At 37.7% G+C, this 19450-nt stretch overlaps 1 protein-coding gene across 7 annotated transcripts in view; it reads right to left on the bottom strand.

The window, feature by feature from the left end:
- clockb (clock circadian regulator b) overlaps positions 1-12920 on the bottom strand; it is a 35677-nt gene extending 22757 nt beyond the window's left edge. For 2 of the 7 annotated variants that reach the window (XM_057842472.1, XM_057842466.1), the window contains exons 1-7: positions 12701-12920; positions 6651-6745; positions 6207-6331; positions 3275-3363; positions 1898-1957; positions 1629-1777; positions 38-129 (exon numbers count right to left, since the gene is read on the bottom strand). In XM_057842472.1, coding sequence (XP_057698455.1) covers positions 38-129; positions 1629-1777; positions 1898-1957; positions 3275-3291 — 318 coding nt within the window. In that variant the 5' untranslated portion in view covers positions 3292-3363; positions 6207-6331; positions 6651-6745; positions 12701-12920. The other 5 variants (XM_057842467.1, XM_057842469.1, XM_057842470.1 and 2 more) reach the window with 5 other exon arrangements.
- Positions 12921-19450: the final 6530 nt, after the last annotated feature.

Here is a 19450-nt window from a genome sequence, read left to right as displayed (position 1 = left end):
TTTGTTTATATAGAATAGAACTAATCAGATATCTTACCTCCAACATGAGCTGGGTGAACTCCTCATTGCTAAGAAATGGCGGCTTCCAGTCCTGCCTGATCTCACTGGACTCAGACTGGGCAGCAATTTCTACACAAGAGAAAAGATATGATATATACAAAATATATATTTGAGAGTGAAAACCCTGTGTGGTGACATATAATAAATAAACAAGTCATTTGTAAAAAAATAAATAAATAAATAAAATACATAAATAAAAATGTATTGATATTACAAAGCTCAGAATGAAAATAAACCTGGATTAAGCCTGTCGCGCTATGCCATTGGTCAATTAATCGCACGGTAAATAAAAATGAGTTGGTCATTTTCCCAGCTGCGATTTATCGCCGTGTGCGTGCGTTTGCGTGTGCTGCTTGCGCTCTGCACACATGCATGTTCGCCCATTGATTACATATGAGGCACATTACACAGCGTTAGCATTGCTACATTGAGGCTAATGGTGAAAGACATTGGACTAACCACCTTAGTCTGCTATTAACCAGTCTTCTCCAAAACACAATCTTGGCGGTTAAAAGGAAAGACTTCACACATGAAAACTCGCTGGTTTACAGGATTTGCAAACGATGAGAAAAATAGAAAAAATGTCCAACTGACACCACATGCGTGAGGAAAATACAACGCAAGTGCACTTTTTTCTACTGGGTGTAAAGTTTACAGTTAGCGGTTTTGCGGCACACATCTGGTGAACATTTCAAAATAAATGCACATCATGTTGAACATGTAAATGCAGATGTCTTCATTCTCAAATATTTTAAATTCTACCTAAAGATAGCTCTCAAAGGACAACTTTTATGATATATCTGATTGGCAAAAATATTGAATGATTCATTCACTCATTTTCTTTACCGCTTATCCTTTGCCTGATTTATTAGGATATGTTGTCAACATTAGTGGTTGAATTAGTTCAATTTTTTATTTATTTTTTTGACAATAATCTCACATATCGGCAATAATTTATGAGACAAAATATCCCCTACTAAAATTTGTTATCGCGACAGGCATAGCGTGGATGACAGGTAAATCTGTGTAAAATGACACTAAAGCATGTGAGTGTAACGTCAGTGCAAACACGGCAAAAATGTAACATTTCTTGAAAGAATGCAATGGAACCTTCAAATCAATGACCCAAAAGCTTATAGTTAAGTTAGTTAAGTGTTTATAGTTTAGTTAAAACTAATTCCTGTTGAAAAGCCTTCCCTATAAGCATATAGTGCCGATTCAAAAATCAGCTATACAGAGTATTGGAATCTACAAACCAAAACATATATTGCAATATACAGTATACTGTTAATTTTATACTGCATTATGAATTTCAGACCCACCCCTGACAGGACCTTTACAATACTGGTTATTAAAAAATATTGCCTGTAATTTTAGTAATAAAGGCTAGGGGAGGGAGACCGGTTTTGCCAGAAACAACTGCCGATGGAGTGATTCTGAATGTTCCACTGTAATAATAGGTCTTAAAATGAAAACAAACAGACAGACAACAGTCAACATTAATTAAGGAGCAGGTACATTTTGTTTTGTGTTGTGCTAGGCAGAAACAGGAAGTGAAGCATCCTGACCTTTGTGTTTACACAGGAAGTCGATACTTTTCTGCAGGATAGTGGACTTGTCCATCTTCCTGGTGTTACCAGGCAACATGGTGCCAAGTTCCTTGATGAGGACATTGAACTGGTCTCTCCGTTTCTTTTCAGACTTGTTACGGGACACTCTACAATTCATGGGCATAGTTAATTCAACAAGTGAATCATTCTTAATGTGTGACATTGTGGAAATGACATTTATTGTGCCTCTCATTTCACATGATCATTTTTGTTTTCACTCTATTTACCGTTTTGCTTTATCCTTTTCATCTTCTTCCATCAACCCATCAAAGATGCTACAATCATCCCTGAGTAAAGAGAAAACAATTATTTGAGGCTGGGGTTTTTTTCGTTGTTTTTTTTTTTTTTTTTTTTTAACAACTAAACTTTGCCTTACTCCAAAGGTTTCGTTTCCTGTACGTTCAAAAACTTGTTGGAGGCTTGAAAGCAGATATGCTTTGGTAATAATAGCTAATGGAGGATGTTGGCTAATGAGAATTCCGACATGGCAGCGACTGGTTTATTTTTGGTTCACACACAAAATCAGAAGACAGAGAAAGATCGAAGGAATGTGCTGTTCTCGCCAAGAGCGTTACCAGAATATTTGAAAAACCTAAGTGCTGCCTTAGTCTTTCCTCTTTTGTAACGGAAATCAAATTGAATCTTTTAGCTTCTGCTCATGTTTAACTGTAATGAGACTGACACTTAAAGGGTGCAGTTTCTTGACAGACCTGCATTTGAAAGAGGGAACATGTTCATAAACCACACAGAGAATCAACTACAGATGTCAGGAACTAACTCTTTACTCTAACTCTTTGTTGGACACTTTGCTAACCTTCACACTAATGTTTTGTGTTCTTAGCTATCTAGGAGAGGTTGAACAATGACAGTTTTTGTGTCATTGATGCTAGTGCAATGAGAATAGAGTTGAAATGTATTAATAAATGAAAATGTTATTTTTTAATACATATTTTTGTGACACATACCAATTACATACCAAAAAATGAAAATACATATTTTGATGGTCTGGCATAGAAAGAAATGAAAACAAATGGATAAAAACACTACTATGCTCTAATTATTTTCTGGTTAAATATTTCCACACGCCAATAGCGCGCACCAGTAATAAACATTAATGCTGTGAAGTGCTGTGAAGTTAATTTTGTATCTTAGAACTTCTGAAAAAATCTTGTTAGCATACAGTCTGTCCATTATTGGACATACTTTGATAGTGAAAATGGAGATTTCTTGAGAGTCGCTGCACATGTTCCCTGGCACTCGTTTCAAGGTTCCGCTGTCGGGAATATATTCCAACTAGCAACTATTGGAATTGCCATAGCTCACTTGGCTAACTGATACATCTCATTCACAACCAGCTCATTTTTGCACATTCTGACTTGCATAAACATATGCAAATTATGTTTCAATGGCGGCCAGACATTTTACTACATCATTTTGTCCGGCGAATGCACCAGAGGAGCCAGTTAAAAGTACTGTTTGGATTGAGCATTTAAATGGCGTGAGGTCAAAAACATGATAAGCGAGTTTTCCATCTTAGGCTAGTTTAAACTTTGATTCATAGTAGTAAAAGAGTGCGTAAAAGAGTATTGTTTTCTGCAACATACCCTATGCTTGATGTCATGGTGGCTGCTGATCAGGGCTGTGGTTGTGGTGACTTGCTCTTTAGGCGTGAGGTAGGCATTTGGAAGTCCACCTTGAAGAGAATGGAGGGAATCTTGTATTAACCTAATCCGAGGTTCAACAAGTGAAATTTAAGCCTTTTTAAGACCCCGTGGGAACGAAGCTTCTATGGCTTATAATGGAATTCACATGTCTAACATGAAATCTAAACAAATGTGGTTAAATTTATAATTAGACCAAGATGCTGTGTAATAATTTAAGTCTTTTAATTTTAAGGCCAAAAGAATAACACACAGTCAGTCTAAAACAGCAGTTTTTAAAGACTGTCTCTATTTGGGCAGCGGGCCCAGAAATATATCCCAGATAATACCCCCTTTAATGTCTGAGTGATGACAAGTTAGGTTGCCATTTAAAAAAAAACACACATCAACAATTGGCAAGTTACATTGGCTTGCCAGAAACTAATGTACCTTTTTTAAATGATAAGTGAGGAAAAAAGGAAAATGGAAATGGGGAAAAAGTGGCTTCATCAGAATAGTCACATGCTGGCTCGCCTGACATGAACGTGCTGCAACTTGTGACTCTGCATAGACACTAGGCATGTGCCGGTATGAGATCCTGACGGTATGATAACCTTAAGCCAAAATATCACAGTTTCACGGTATCACCGTATTGCAATTACAACTCTAAAATGAGTTACTTTGAGATATCTGGGTTTAAAAAATACAACAACACCAAAAAAACTTTTTCCCATTGAACACAAGCCTAAACTCACAGCCACAGCTCAATATTATTACCATCACAAGAAAAATAATTGAGACTCTTTACTCGTATCATGTTTACATTATACATTTACTCTTTCTCAACACAGACAATTTCCAGAGAGAAAAAAAAACGCCACATGTTTTACTACCGCTAGACACACTAAACACGCTGAAGTTAACTCTCGTAGCTGGTGGGAAACGTTCATGACAGTGATTACGAACATTAATTTTGTATAAACGTGAAATCATATTGGAGGTATTGCCTTCTCGGCAGCCACTCTTCGCAAACATGTTTTACATGTCGGTTGGTACTCCTCTTCTAAGCTGGGCAGTCTTTTGTTCGATGTGGGAAAAAGTTCAGGAGTTTCACCTCCTCCAGCCATTGCGTAGCACAGCTAACACACTGACACTTACCAATAACAAGTGGGGGATGGCTGAGTCTTTCAGCTGCAAGCGAGGGATTTCTCCCTGCATTTTTGGGACGTAAAAAATAGCTAATACCTTGGGGACGGTATGGCGGAAAATTTTTGCAGTTTTGAAACCGTGACGTTTTCATACCACGATATACCTTGAAACCGGTAATCGGCACATGTCTAATAAACACATTGATCTTGAACACTTCAGTTTGGTGCCAATCGATGGTCCATACTTTGTGGATTGCACACAGATAGGCATTAGAGCTCGCCTTCAGAGACTCCAAGCTGCTTGGTTCCCCGCAACCAAGGAAGCCCATCAGCCTCCGTAGAGTGTGCTCAACAGGTAGCAGCAGCTCCTCCCAACTCATTGCGGAACTGGAGCACTTTACAAAGTGACGGAAAAACTAAACACACAAAATGAACTGTTCGCAAGCCCAAGTGACACACTCGCCAGAATGGGAGCGATCAGTTAAACTTTGATCGGGCAGGACATTTCATGCTGAAAAATTGGCACTGCTTCCAGGAGAGCAGGGCTCTCCAAATGACTGCCCAGGAAGTTGCACCTGTCTCCATGACCCCCTGGTCAGGGCTTCCACTTCTAGGACACCTCAGCAGAAAATGCGTTTCACCACACTATGTGTCTATTTGCCATTGGCCGAGTGGCAAGTGCGCAACGTGAACATTGGTTTTAAATGCCAGGTGCTTTTGTTTATTAACTAATTCAGACTTTCTTTTCCTCCTCATTGCAAAGTCAGTGGAAAAATACAAAGACGGGTGGAGTCCGTGAAACTTGCTCTTATGGGAAAGTATTGTGGAGAAACAAAATCTTGCCGCATCAGTGGTATACAAAATAAACTTGATTATCTTTTTTTTCCCATATAGATCTTTTAAGTTAACCTTGAAATATTTTTGTACAATATTTTTCATAACACTTGATTCCATTTGATCCAAGTTTACAAAATACTTTTCATTGAAAATGCACAGAATGTTTTTTTCAAGCTATTTTTGTTGGTCATTTTTGCTTGTCTACACCAATTTTTAGTAATATGTGGCTGACTGATCAAATTTCAATATTTAATGTTTGCATTTAATCTCTTCACTCTAGTTGCCTGTTTGCAAATGGGTCTGTTGTTAGACAAGTGTTTATAATAGTAAAACCTCACGCGACCATAAGTAAGTTGGTGTCTAGGAAATCTAAAGTGGGAAGGCAAAATAAGGCAGTGTGACATCACACGTCACCGATTTCAAATCTACTAATTAACAGAGCGGTTTGACTTACAAAATTGATTGCGATCAAATCACAAACTACAACCATGTCAAATACTCATTTTGACATATTTCATGCATGAAACCGAGGAACGAAGATAGAGGTCAAATTTTAATTAAATATCAAGCAAACTGAGCCATTAGGTATATCATACAGCACTATGCAAGTTTTTTTTTATGGTCTGAGGTAATTTGATAGCAGTCTAAATTTGCTGCTATTAATGTAAATGAACTGTTTTTTCCTAAATAAACTTCAGAATGTTGAACATACATGTTTTATTTTTAACCGCAAATCTATGGTTAAAAAGGAGACTGATTAATATTTGTATTGAAAAAAAAGAACATGTTTTGGAATTTAATTTATTTAGCTTGAAATGATCCTCAAAAGTTAAAACAAAAAATGCTACTAGTCATTATTCTATACGTATGAATATATAAAAGTTTTTGTGTTTGCATTTGTGTTAACTCACCCCACTGCAGCTCATGCACAGCGTGAGTCTTTTCAGGGGCTTAAGAATGATAGGGTCAGAGGGTCAGAGCCAAGGGGTCATCAGGGGTCACCAGACCACGGGAAAGCCATGATGGTCACCCAAACCTGCAGGACACTGAAAGTCAATCTGGGGTCAGCATTTGTCTGATTTCTCAAACTTCAGGCAGACATAGTTACTGAAGCATTGAGAAAGGTTTATCCAAAATATATTAAAAGCCTGACAAAAAACTTTTTGTTTCTTTAATAAACTTGATAAATAGGCGTTAATCGTGTAACTCCCACACCTTCAGGTAATCTCAGAATACAGTGCATCAATGGTGGAAATGATTAATTTGTCGTGCTTCAATACAGTGCTCTTGTGAAAGTAGTTTGGAGCACTGTGACCTAGTTATGGAAAAAGGATGATTCAAAACTGTCAACTTACTCAGTCGCTGGAATGCCCCTTTGAGGCAGAGCTTGTTGTTTTAGAGACTCTCCTCCTGAGTGCTTACAGATCTTTTTGTGTGAGCCACACCTTGCCTGCAACACAAAAAAAACGGCTATGAAACAAACAAACCATGAGACCTGTGCTCACTGTTTGATATAGATGCAAATGGTACAGGCCGGCATTGGACTCATTGAAAACAAAAAAATATGTAAGTTCAGTAACTGCAAAACTGTTTCACGTGTTTAATGTAAATTTGAGGGGAAATACGATGTAAAATTTGATCATGTAAAAATTATAACTCATACATTTTTAAATGACAGTAAAAAAAAAATGAAAAGGCCTGCTTATATTCACCCTGCATTTTTAGCATTTGAACACACCGAGAGCAACCCAAATACTCATAATACATATATCATAATAATAATTCATTCATTCAGTTTCCATACCGCTGACCCTTATGAGGGTTGCAGGCTGATTGCCAACCAATCAAAGGGCACATTGACAGAGAACCTTTCACCTTCACAATCATTTCTAAGTAGAATTTGAAGCATCCAATCAACCTACCATTCATGTTTTTGGGATGTGGAAGGAAACCGGAGTACCCGGAGAAAGCCAAGGAAGGACGGGGATGTACGAGCAAACTCCAGACAGGAAGGTCAAAGTGCGGGATTGAAACATTGATCTGACTGTAGCATATAGTTGTTTTTTTTCCTTAAGAAATACAGTGTAGCCCTTGCACGACACTTAACATCTGAAACGGCCCTTCATTCTTATTCAATGTACTGTTGGGTGGGCCTAATGTCAAAAGTGCCCAACAAAACCTCAACAAATACGAAGGCAAATTGTTTAGGCAATTATGATACAGTATGTTATGAACTACAATTATTCGCAATCATGATACTGTATATCATAGAAACAATGGAAAATGTCTAATACAATCTGATGGTATTGAGTGGATTTTATTATTTAGTTTTGCTTTAAGTACAATGCGTACATTAATGAAATAGAAAGCCTTTATTTTCATTGTAGAGTACAATGAGATTTATCTATTTTTTTTAAATAGAATAGAAAGCCTTTATTGTCATTGTATAGAGTACAATGAGATTTAAAGTGAATAGGTGACTAGCAGCAAGTGGTGATGTAGTGGTAATATAACAGATAATTAAATATCATAAGACATGAGTCACTGATGGTGGAGTGGCAATTTGCCTGACTGCACAAGGCAACGTGGGATCATCACCCACTCAGTGTTGGTTTGATTGAGTCCGACTGGTCGTCTTTTCCTGTGTGTGCCCAACAACTGACTGGCGACCAGTTTAGAGTGTAGTACACCTTTCAACTGAAGTCAGCTGAGATTGGCTCCCATGACCCTTAGAAGGAGAAGCAGTGTTGAAAATGGATGGATTGAAAAACATGAAGCAATAATTCCATTAATTTATTAGAAAGATAATTTCTATTTGAAATCAGTCTATTTTTAGATGTTCCTTGTCCAAAACTGGGGATGTCCCGATCGCATATTTTTTTGCACCCAAGTCCGAGTCACCTAATTTTGAGAACCTGCTGATACAGTGTCCCACTCCGATGCTGAAAAGAAAGTTTTTTTCTTTTTTGAACTGTAGTTCTAAACATGTTAAAGCACTGTAGTGTAACATGTAACAACTTTTTCCGGGAGTGTTGCAGAGTATAAAACATACATATTTTTGTTTCTTTTGGCAATGCCATTTTATTTCTGGATTATTTTGTTACTTTTTAGCCCTTATTATTTATAAATATATATATATATATCTTTTTTTTTATATTTTTTTATGAAAAACTCAATCCTTTTCACCCGATTCCGATCCTCTGAAAAATGGTCCGATCGGCCAAATTTCCGAACATGTGATCGGAAATCAGTTCATAACAGTTCATTTATAAGCCCTTCCACTGGATAAACGGCAGGCATACTTGAAGTTACTTGACACACTGTGTTCTTTTTTTTTTTTTTTTTTTTTCTTGCTACAGTGGCTGACTACCAAATATTTGGTAATATTTTGTAGGGCTGCAGCTATCGAATATTTTAGTAATCGAGTAATCGACTGAAAATTCTATCGATTAATCGAGTAATCAGAGAAAACATTTTTTTTAGGTAAAGAGCAATTATAAATATACATGAAAAAAAAGACATTTAATCCAATATTGAACCATTTTCAGTCAATCAATGTCTTTATTTTCGATGTACATTGTTGAAAACAGCCAACAATTGCATCTCAGATGTGACAAAAAAAAAATCACTGCTTTCACTCAAAAAAAAAAAAAAAAAAACATTTCTTACCTAAAAATGTAATTACGCTTGATAACACACATCACTTGAAAGCTACGTGTTTTTCCCACATGTTTCAATTGAATTTCCATTTGTGTCAAGCTATTTTTAAGTTCTAGTTAAGTTTTAAGTTAGTCTAAACTGTAGTACTGATAGGATTTTGAGGTTTTGCAGTGTTCAAAATAAATGTATGATACTTGCTGTATTGGAGCACATTAGGTACCAGTGCTACTTGGTGTTTTATTCAGCAATGACTACTGAGCTAAAACTGAAAGTTAGCTTTATTATGTTTTAATTTTACACCCTCATCACTCTACAGCGCTGTGTTTTTACAGATCAAATAAAGCCTGTATGTAAGACACGTTAGCCACGCATCGACAGTGGTCATAATCAATCGAAACCTAGCCCTCCGAAGGGCTAACGTTACGTGAGCAAGTGACAGTAACGTTATATTTATTCGCGCTGAGAAGTCTACTGCTTAAAGATGGCGGCTGTTTACTAACGCTGCCCAGACGCGGCAGAGTCTATCATTTCGCATCTAGTCCTAAATGCATGCGATATCTATGAGACGCATCGGACATTACGCTCTACCACACTAGCATCATGCGGACGTAGCTTTTAGCAACGTCAGCGTAGTTTGTAGCGGCTGTCGACTGCAGTAAGTTTTTTTTTTTTTTTTTTATTGCTTCTTCCTCTAAGCACGTGACGTCAGCACGTTGTCCTGCATTAAAAGTAGTCCAGGCAAAACTTGATGCTTAGAGCTGGCAAAATTAAACGATTCCTCTAGGTGAATAAAATTACTCGGATCAGTTTTTAAACTCGAGTTACTCGAGTTGCTCGAGTATTCGTTTCAGCTCTAATACTTTGTCTGCATGATATTAGTGTTTTATTGTATGTTAACTGAGCATTTTACATGTTACGGTGTCCTATGCGAAATATGTATTTTATAGACTGAAAAGATCCCAGATATTTGCCATTAATATCATGTAATTTACAAAATTAATTTTGTCATTTTTGTCCATATTGCAATGATCAATTAGATGACTCGTTGAAAAAACGTCCTCACATTTTATACCCGATGAAGCTCGAACCTTTCCGGTTGAAATGCATTCACTGCACAATAATAACTAGGCCTGCACAATATATCGTTTGAACATCGCCATCGCAATGTGCGCAAGCGCAGTAGTCCCTTCGCAGGACTTGCAATTGTTTTTTAACGTAAACTTTTTACTTCATAAAAGCAGCAATTGTGCAGATGCATGGATTCCTTGATCCCTTTCATATACACCAAGTCACCTAATTTTGAGAATCTGAAGATACCAAGTCCCGATGTGATACCGAAAAAACACAATGAGTTGCCACAGCACACTTCAGACAGTGTACCAAGCTTAACGATAATCAAAACATTAAAGCCTTTGATTGTGGACCTACCGTGGCGTCTCTGGCCAGATCAAAACTACAAAACTGTCAATCATCTTTAAGTACCAAATGCCAGCAGCACTGGTGACCAAGAAAATCAGTTTGGTCGAACCGCTTAGCAGGAGGGAGGGTGAGAAGCTGTATGAGCATGAAGCAGAAAAACATAACTATACAGTGGTACCTCTACATACGAAGTTAATTCGTTCCAGGACCTTGTTTGTACGTCGAAATGGTCGTATGTAGAGCAGGATTTTCCCATAAGAATACATTATAATGCCATTAATTCGTTCCAGAGCCCAAAAACCGACACTAAATCTTTAATAAATACAGCTGTTATTATTGCAAATAGCAAATACAAAGAGAAAAACAAATACATTATGAATAAAAATCGGAATAATAATATAATAATAATATCTGTAATATGTAACAAATCGGGTTCTAATGTGGCAGATGTTTTTTGCATGGTGTACCTGAACGCACCGTGGGGCTGACAGCACAGTGCGAGAGAGTGTATTAGAGTTTTAACTTTCATTTTTTCGTGTTCTGTTGTTGGGCGTCAGCTGCCCGGGACAATAGGCATGTTGTGAAGGCAAGTTCTGAAATAAATGATTAATAACCTGACGAAGCTGGCGATTTCTTTGGTGATGTTACAATAATAATGTCACCTTGACTTATAAAGACTGGCGAACGGAGGAGGACCGCGGAGCTTGTAGCCATTCTACGGCCATATTGATTTGTCGAGCCAGTTTGTGGACGCGGACATCACGCTCATACTTCCCTATCATTTCAAACTTCATTTCAGTGATAAGACCCACCTTTTTTCACCACCTGCAATAAAATTGTTGGACCCATGTTGATTTCTCTCACAAAAAAATCCACCACGCGTCCGTCTCGTGGGAAAACAAAGACCCTGCCGGCCTGTCATAAATCAGCGTATTTCGAGCATGTCGTCGGATGTAGAAACAAATGGCGAGTAAAAGTTTACGTCGGATGTCGAAAAGATCGTGTGTCGAAGCGATCGTATGTCGAGGCACCACTGTATATTTTTTTAAATTAAAAACCCGATTCTTTTCAACCGATTCCGATCCTCTAAAAAAAATGGCGCGATCAGCCCCATTTCGGATTACGTGATCGGATCGGGACATCTCTAATAAATACAATGTGGTCATAGTGAGTCAAACAAAGTATTCCCAAACGGAGCTATTCAAGTCATCTGGTGAAAATTCTTCTCGTTTTAAAATTGCAATAAATATCGCAAACCCTCAAAAAGTCGCAATGTCAGTTTTTCTAATATCGTTCAGCCCTAATAACCTAAGTTTTCACACCACATCTACTACCTTTAATCTGCCTTTAAAAATGCAGCAGTACTATCAAAGGTCAAAATGTGCATGCGGTAGCAACAACTTTACCGTTTCCAGCTATTTTATCTACTGCCCAGCGGTTGAAATACTGTCAGGTTTTTCTTGACCCTGTAGTGAATCCACTCGGGGAAGCGCTACCATGACCTACTGTACAGTAATCCTCATGGCTAAGCTTTTTTTTCATTGAGCCATTCTAAACAAGTAACATTAGGGTGCAATAGAATATCGCTCTTAACGCAATTGCTCGAAATCGATTGAATAAAAGCACAAGCATGTGTGCCACAGGTGTTCGTTATACAACTAGGAAAGCAACCCACATACTCTCGCTAGCTAACATGCTAACTAAGCTTTGCGATCGAAACCTGCCAATTTAGCCAACTCACTTCTTCCTCCCGTTACAGTCTGTCTTGCGTACACCGAACGGCACCAAAGCGACAGGCATGTTCATTGAAAAGGGAACACAGGCAAGCAATAATGGCAGCATAACACGGCAAAACTGGCTTGGACCCCCTAGCTGTCACGCAACACAACTGAGCTCCAAATTATTCCGTAAAATACCGCTGTGTCTCGTCAAACACTAACGCGCGCCAAGCTACCGGCTAAAAGATATTTTCCCCCAAATGCCCAGGGAACAACATATTTGTGCATTGAAATACTAATATGGCATTGGTGGAAACATTTACGCGGCATATATATGTGTGCCCACATACATACATAGCATACAAACACGAGCACGCGCCAGTAAACGGGCACGCACGTACACACACACGGCGACAGGCACGCGCGTACGCACACTAAACACAAGGCTGCTGCGAATGTGGGTCACTGGGCCTTGCTCGCCCTCCAGCGTGCGGAAACAGTCCCCGAGCCTCCGCTGCAGTCCGAACGCTTCCGTGCCTCTCTTCCACACTCACACGCATACATAAACCGAAAAAGCAACATTTACCCACGGCACAAAACGGCCTCACCTCGCCGAGCGTTCGATAGCCAAGTCTTCGGTAGTGCGGTTCGTTCGTAGCGTTGCATCGAGAGGAGGCGGCGGGGGCCAAGAGGACTCCGGCTTGGGGAGAAAAACAGGAGGCCTACTTCATACTACGCCGTACAGTCATGCGCAATAGAGACAGTAGGGCGCACTATTTGGCAAGTACAGTAGGACTAACAGCCACAGCCAAGCGAGAGATGACTGGCGGATCGCTTTTTTTCACGCAAATAATTACAAAAACGAGTCCACCTGGATATTTATTTATAAATGCTACAATAACAATTTTAGAAATACAATACATCTGCATCCACTTTGCAAAAACGAAAACAGTATAACACATTCTTTTCACAACAGGGGCAAATCCTATAGGTTGATATTTATAATATGACGTTATTTGTCTCCAGGGTGGCCTTGCTTAAAACAGAGGGGTTTCCCCTTTTTATTCTCCATCCAATGACAAACTCTATAGGACGTGACGTTCCTCCGTTTCCTGTACGGCGGTCCCCTCAATAAATGTATTTGAGACAACAGGGGTGAAAGTGGCTAGAATTTCTTGCCGGAAGTCCCTGATATGAAGACATACTTGTCAACCCGAGGCCGTTGGCAAGCTTACAAATTGTGACGTATGCCCTTACAAATTGGTGACTAATCTTACAACTTTGTATATGGCGTGCAAAATGAAACAATAATAAAACTCAATTTTTAAAATGATATGAATTTATTATTATATTGTAACATACAGTATAACCTGGTGCAATCAAAGAACAATATCTTCAGCTACATCATGCTTTTGTCCGACAGCCAGTATGGGTTCAGAGAACAAAGATCAACTGCACTTGCATTGCTTGACCTTTCTGAAGAAATATTTAGTTGTATTGATAAAAGTAATCACGTAGTTAGTGTTTTTGTGGATTTGAAAAAGGCATTCGATACAAATACCATGATATATTACTTGGGAAAATGGAAAGATACTGGTTTAGAGGCATTGTTCTGGAATGATTAAAAAGTTACATGGGAAATCGCAAACAGTACGTACAGATTGGTGATTACAGATCATCATTATCGGACAATACAGTTGGAGTACCACAGGGCTCTGTGTAGGGTCCAAAAGTCTTTACACTATTTGTCAATGACCTATGTATGATATCTAAAAAATTAAAAAATTTTTACTCTTTGCAGATGACACCAACATCTTATGCTCAGTAAAACTTTTAAAGAATCTGATGCATGAGGGAATGACTGACTTAACATATCTGAATCACTGGTTCAGGCTAAACAAATTATCAATAAATATGGAAAAAACTAAATATATTTTATTTGGAAATAAAAAGACAAAAACTGAAACTGAACAAAAACTGAAAAGATAATTATAGACAATAGCGAAACTGAGCGAGTAACACCTACATTTTTAGGTGTAATACTGGATGAACAGTTGAATTAGAAGTCACAAATAAAGAACATAAAAATAAAACTGGCAAAAAGTGTTGGACTTGCTGAACAAAACGAAACCCTTTTTAAATTATAAAGCACGCCATATCTTGTTCTCTTCATTAGTAATGCCATACCTCAGCTACTGCGTGGAGGTTTGGGGCAATACATATCCCAGCAATTTCCAGTCACTTGTGGTACTTAAAAAAAAAGGCAATAAGAGTAGTGCACAAGGCTAAATACCTCGAACATACAAATAGACTGTTCTTGGAATCAGAGCAGTTAAAATTCCTGGATCTAGTCAAATTCAAAACAGCCATAATCATGTTTAAAGCACGGAAAAACGCATTACCTGGAAATATACAAGTTTTGCTTTCAAATAGACAAGGAGGGTATAATCTGAGAGGGGAGTTCAACTTCAAACAACAATATCACCGTACAATAAAAAAGAGGTTTTGTCCTTCAATTTGTGGTGTGGACTTATGGAACAAACTTACGGAGGACCTAAAGAAAAGCGCTAGTTTGAGCGTGTTTAAGAGAAAATACAAAGATCTTGTTTTCTGTAATTATAGAAATGGATTATAGAATTTATGTTGAGAAAATGTTGAGTGATGCCAACCATTGTTCTTTAGGCATTATTGAACTGTTGTGAATTGTATTTGTTTTGTCTGATTCATGCTGATGATTATGTAGCGGACAAAAGGGTAGGGTAAGGGTAAGTTTTTTACTTCTTCCTACTCCTTTTCGAGTCTTATGTTTTGTTTGCATTCTTGTATATTTATAATGTGATATATGTTTTAGAAATAAATTCAGTCGATCAATCAATCAATCAATTACTAAAATTTAACAGTGACTTTTGTTATAATTGTATGTAGCACTTTGGCAATTTCTATCATGTCTTTTGATGGCTGCACTTCATGGCACTTCAGCTCGCAATTGAGTTTGACTTGAAGGTAGTTCGTTAGTTTGTCCAAAAAAGGTCAATTGATAAAATTAACTTACCGATGCAATTTTTGAGTCAGGGAACATTTCTTTTGCTAAATCTGAGAAGTGATCAGCAATAGTTGCAGGCAAATTGTGTTCGGCAACAAAATGGCAGAATAAAATCTCCGCTTTTGTCACTTTTCATTCTGCAGACTTCATCTTTATGACCAGTGTTGTTATTCTTATATTTTGAAAGTAAGACATTACAGTTACAAATTACCTCTCCCAAAAAGTAATCGAGTTCATAACTCAGTTACCTAAATGTAAGAGTAATTAGTTACTTGGCAAAGTAACTGGTGTTACCTTTCATGTTTTTTTGTTTTTGTTTTTTCATTTATTAAAAAAAACAAACAAACAAACAAAAAAAAACATAGTGACGTTTGCTATATTTGGAAGTCATTTAATGTTGTGAATCAACTGTTAAAGTTGTTAAAATTGCTCCTGTTTTTGCATTAGTTCCCTTCTGTCTACTTCGACATGTGAAAGTTTTAAAACTGTTTCATCCTTTAAAGATAGACTCAAGTCAAGATTTTGCTGATTTAGGAGTATTTTTGATAAAAAGTTACTTAGGTTTGCTAGGAAGGTTCACTACAAGTACAACAGAGCCTTTCTGAGAAGTCTACTGCTTTAAAATGGCGGCTGTTTACTAACGCCGCCGAGTCTGTCATTTTGCATGTCGGTCTCTATGCATGTTATATCTAGGCGTAGATTGTCGGCTGTCGGATACAGTCAGGAAATATTGGAGCCACCGAGCCTAGCATCGCGTTTGCTACAGCGTCAAACAAACACTCTTCTCTCTTCGTGTCTCTGACTTTTCTCGCATCATTCAACCAACGTAGTAACACATAGTAACGCACATTGTCTCGTTGCCGAAACGGTGAAAAAATCCGAATGGAGAAAAAAAACCGTAATGCTCGAAAAACGTACAGATTTTGAACATGCGGCGTACACATTTAAAAATCAGAGCTCACTTGAACAAATTACGCTGAAACCGTACAACTTGACAGGTATGTGAAGGTCGCCACGGAACCAGATTTTTTTTTTTTTTTGGGTGGCGGGGGGCATACCTCATAAAACCCCTGAAATGCAGATAAAACTGCTTTTGGCAAAGTTATTCTTAAAGACAAGTTTCCGAGGTACTTCCTCTTTACTTCCGTATGTCTGCAAGCAAATTCCGTTTTAGAATTTCTCCATCCAAAACAACAGTGGAGCTGGAGTAACTACTCATCAAAACCCCTTAAAAAGACAATTTGGAAATACCACATCCATCTGCCATCATCAAGACAGGGGAGGGCAACATGTTCATGAAGGCAGATGTTGAACCAGCCTCGTGCCACCACAAAGACAGGGTGTTTTTGTAGCCGTTTTGCCGCTGTGTTATGGTTTGTTCTTCCTATCCCTGCATTTCCATGTGTCAGGTGCTCAAAAAGTACTAAAGCTAAAATCTTGCACATGAAACCACTTGTTGACGATATTGTTATTACAATGATGATTGTAATTATGATGATCTTTAATATTATTTACTACAACTAATTTATCTGCTGCTAGCCTGTTGCTAATCAGTACGTGTAGCATGGCACAATTAAATCAACACATAATTCAAGTGTTGCAAGTTTTTTCTTCATTTGTTTTCTGGTGGAAAATGCTGTTAAGCAAGCGAAGGCAAGTTGACGTGCCTCACATCAACAGTTACTGTACGTTGATGGACATATATACAGTAGAGACTTTGTGTGTTCTACCCGGGGTGGCCGAGAGCCTGTGACAGAGAATGGCTCGCCTCGCAGCGGACTGTCAACTCGACCTCGAGATGCAGCTACGAGCTTTTTGACTGCAGCAACTTTAAAATACGCTATTGGAGCTGGAACTACAGAGAACAGCGGGAGAAAGCCCGTCTGTAAGCCGTCGAGGGTCTGCGTAATGTCGGGTCAAAGTTTGGCGAGGCTCTCGAGCCGCTCCGGAGCTCTGCTGACTGATATCACATTCTCGTATGCTATTTTTACTAATAATTTTATAAATTGTGATCGTTGACCTGTTTTGCACATGCACCAATCGTTTTAAATAAAACAAGAAATGGAATCATGTTGTCCAAATATTTTATTGCAATCAATATCGGCAATAAAAAAGAATGACATAGTAATTTTGTTTATATGTACATACCTTGTAGTATTTCCTTGTAACAACAAAATCCGTGTCAGCCCTTCTGCTTTCGGCAAATGTAATATTTTGTCATTTCACCTCATTTTGGTCACTAAAGTGGCCAGCGTATCAATCTATACCTCACGTCAGCACAGGCTGATAATTTTGTCCATGAATGATCAACGAAGTGATAAGAATAATCATAAAATCTCATCTACGTGTCATCTACATCGTGCTGAATCAATTTTTGGAGATTACCTGGGTTCCTCTGGCTTGATTTTTCAGTTTTAACTTCATCAACACACTGCTAACTTCAACCGTAACTCATGAGGTTTTTTTCTAAACTGGAAGTTGGAAGCAGAAACTTTCCAAGCTGGCGCCGCCCATATTGCGCTCAGGAAACTTGTCTATAACAGATACAAACAAAACAAAGATTTTCATTCAAAATTGTATTTTTTTAATGATTTGCAAAATAACAGTTGACAAAAATAGCAGTAACCCTAACCTCCATCTCCTAATTTTTTCACCACATTTCCTAAATGCAAAACCTAAATTTTAACTACTTAAGAACTTTGGATGTACATTAAAATTGAAGCTATTGTAAACATTTACTTTTTGTTTTGTTTTTTTTAATAATAAAGATATAAGTAACATACAGTACAGGCCAAAAGTTTGGACACAACTCATTCAATGCAACACAAATGAAGGTCCCAACCTCATTGATATGGCAATAAATTCCACTAAACCCTGAAAAGGCATACCTGTGTGTGAAGTCAAAAACCATTCTAGGTGGCTCCCTCTTAAAGCTTATCAAGAGAATGGAAGGAGTTCACAAAAAAGTAATCAGATCAAAGGGAAGCTACTTTGAAGATACAACTTGGACACATCAGTATATCCCTTGTGCACCTGAACCATTTACAGGAAAATTGACATTTTTTTGGTCATTTTACCTTTAGAAGGCAAATGACTATTTTTAATCACTTAGAAAACTTTAGAGAATAAAAATTAAGAGAAAAGAAGAATCCGTCTCCTTCTCTGTGTGTCCCTTTTATTTTATATTCAATAATGTGAGGCTTTTTCTATTGTTGATGTCATCTTTGATAGTGACTCAGGCATTTAGGCAATAAAAAAATGGTCCAATGTTGTATGCACCTTTATGACCTAGATTGATATAGTTACACATTGATGTAATAAAAATTGAGTCATTTGTTATAAACATCCTGCCTTTTCCTTGAGTGAATAAAAGCAAATATTTTGCTGACGGGTCACCTGCCAGATAAATTTAGCAAAGCTATTTTGATTGTTGTTCAATTTTACACGAGTTAACCACAAGATCTAAAATGATCTTATAGAGTAATTCCATCTAATGACTGTGTCATTAATTAAACATTAAAGAAATGCTCAGATAAATGCAATTCAGCATGGTGGGTTTGTGGTTGGCACATCTGACTCCCAATTGAAAGGTTCGAGGTTCAAATATGTGAGGTATATCCAAAGTTATGGATGTGAGTATTCATTGTAGTTTGTATATCTTGGAATTCTCAACATACTTTTTTTAAAGATGGTACTCATATAAGCCAAAAGAACAAAACATTTCTCATTGTGCATGTTGGGCTATGATTGTATCCAATTGATATTGAAGATACGATACAGACAACAGTTGATGTCAAAAATCAGACCAGTATAACTCTCACACTAAGATAGGTCAAAAGACATTTCTTTCTTTACCTCTAACTTCCCGCACACACAACTGTTATCTGACAGTTTTCCTCCTGAAATCCCCAATTTGGATAATTCATGCATAGCATGTATGTGTATATACTATTAAATGTTGACCTCTTCATCCTGTTACCATCCCAGAAAAAATTTTCAATTTCCCCCACTCGTAACGGAATTTTTAACAATCAATTAATTGATTGTTATGCCCATCACTGTTTTATAGCAGATGCATTCATTCAACACAAGGTCACTACAGCCGCTATTATACAGCACTGTATACCACCACACCACTGTGCACATAATAATGACAGGATGAATTGATGGGGTTAAATCTCCTGATAAGTAAGTACAATAAACCTCATGTGTTATTAATGAGAATCAACACATGTTTCTTCTCCTGGCTACTTCCTGCCTGTACACGCTCATCTTTCCATCTTAGAGGCAAAAAGCCTTTCAAACAAAAACCATC

This window comes from Corythoichthys intestinalis, chromosome 8 (assembly GCF_030265065.1).
Source record: "Corythoichthys intestinalis isolate RoL2023-P3 chromosome 8, ASM3026506v1, whole genome shotgun sequence".
Taxonomy (NCBI): Eukaryota; Metazoa; Chordata; class Actinopteri; order Syngnathiformes; family Syngnathidae; genus Corythoichthys; species Corythoichthys intestinalis.
Note: the sequence above shows the minus strand (reverse complement) of the source record. Positions and strands in the feature narration are given on the sequence as shown.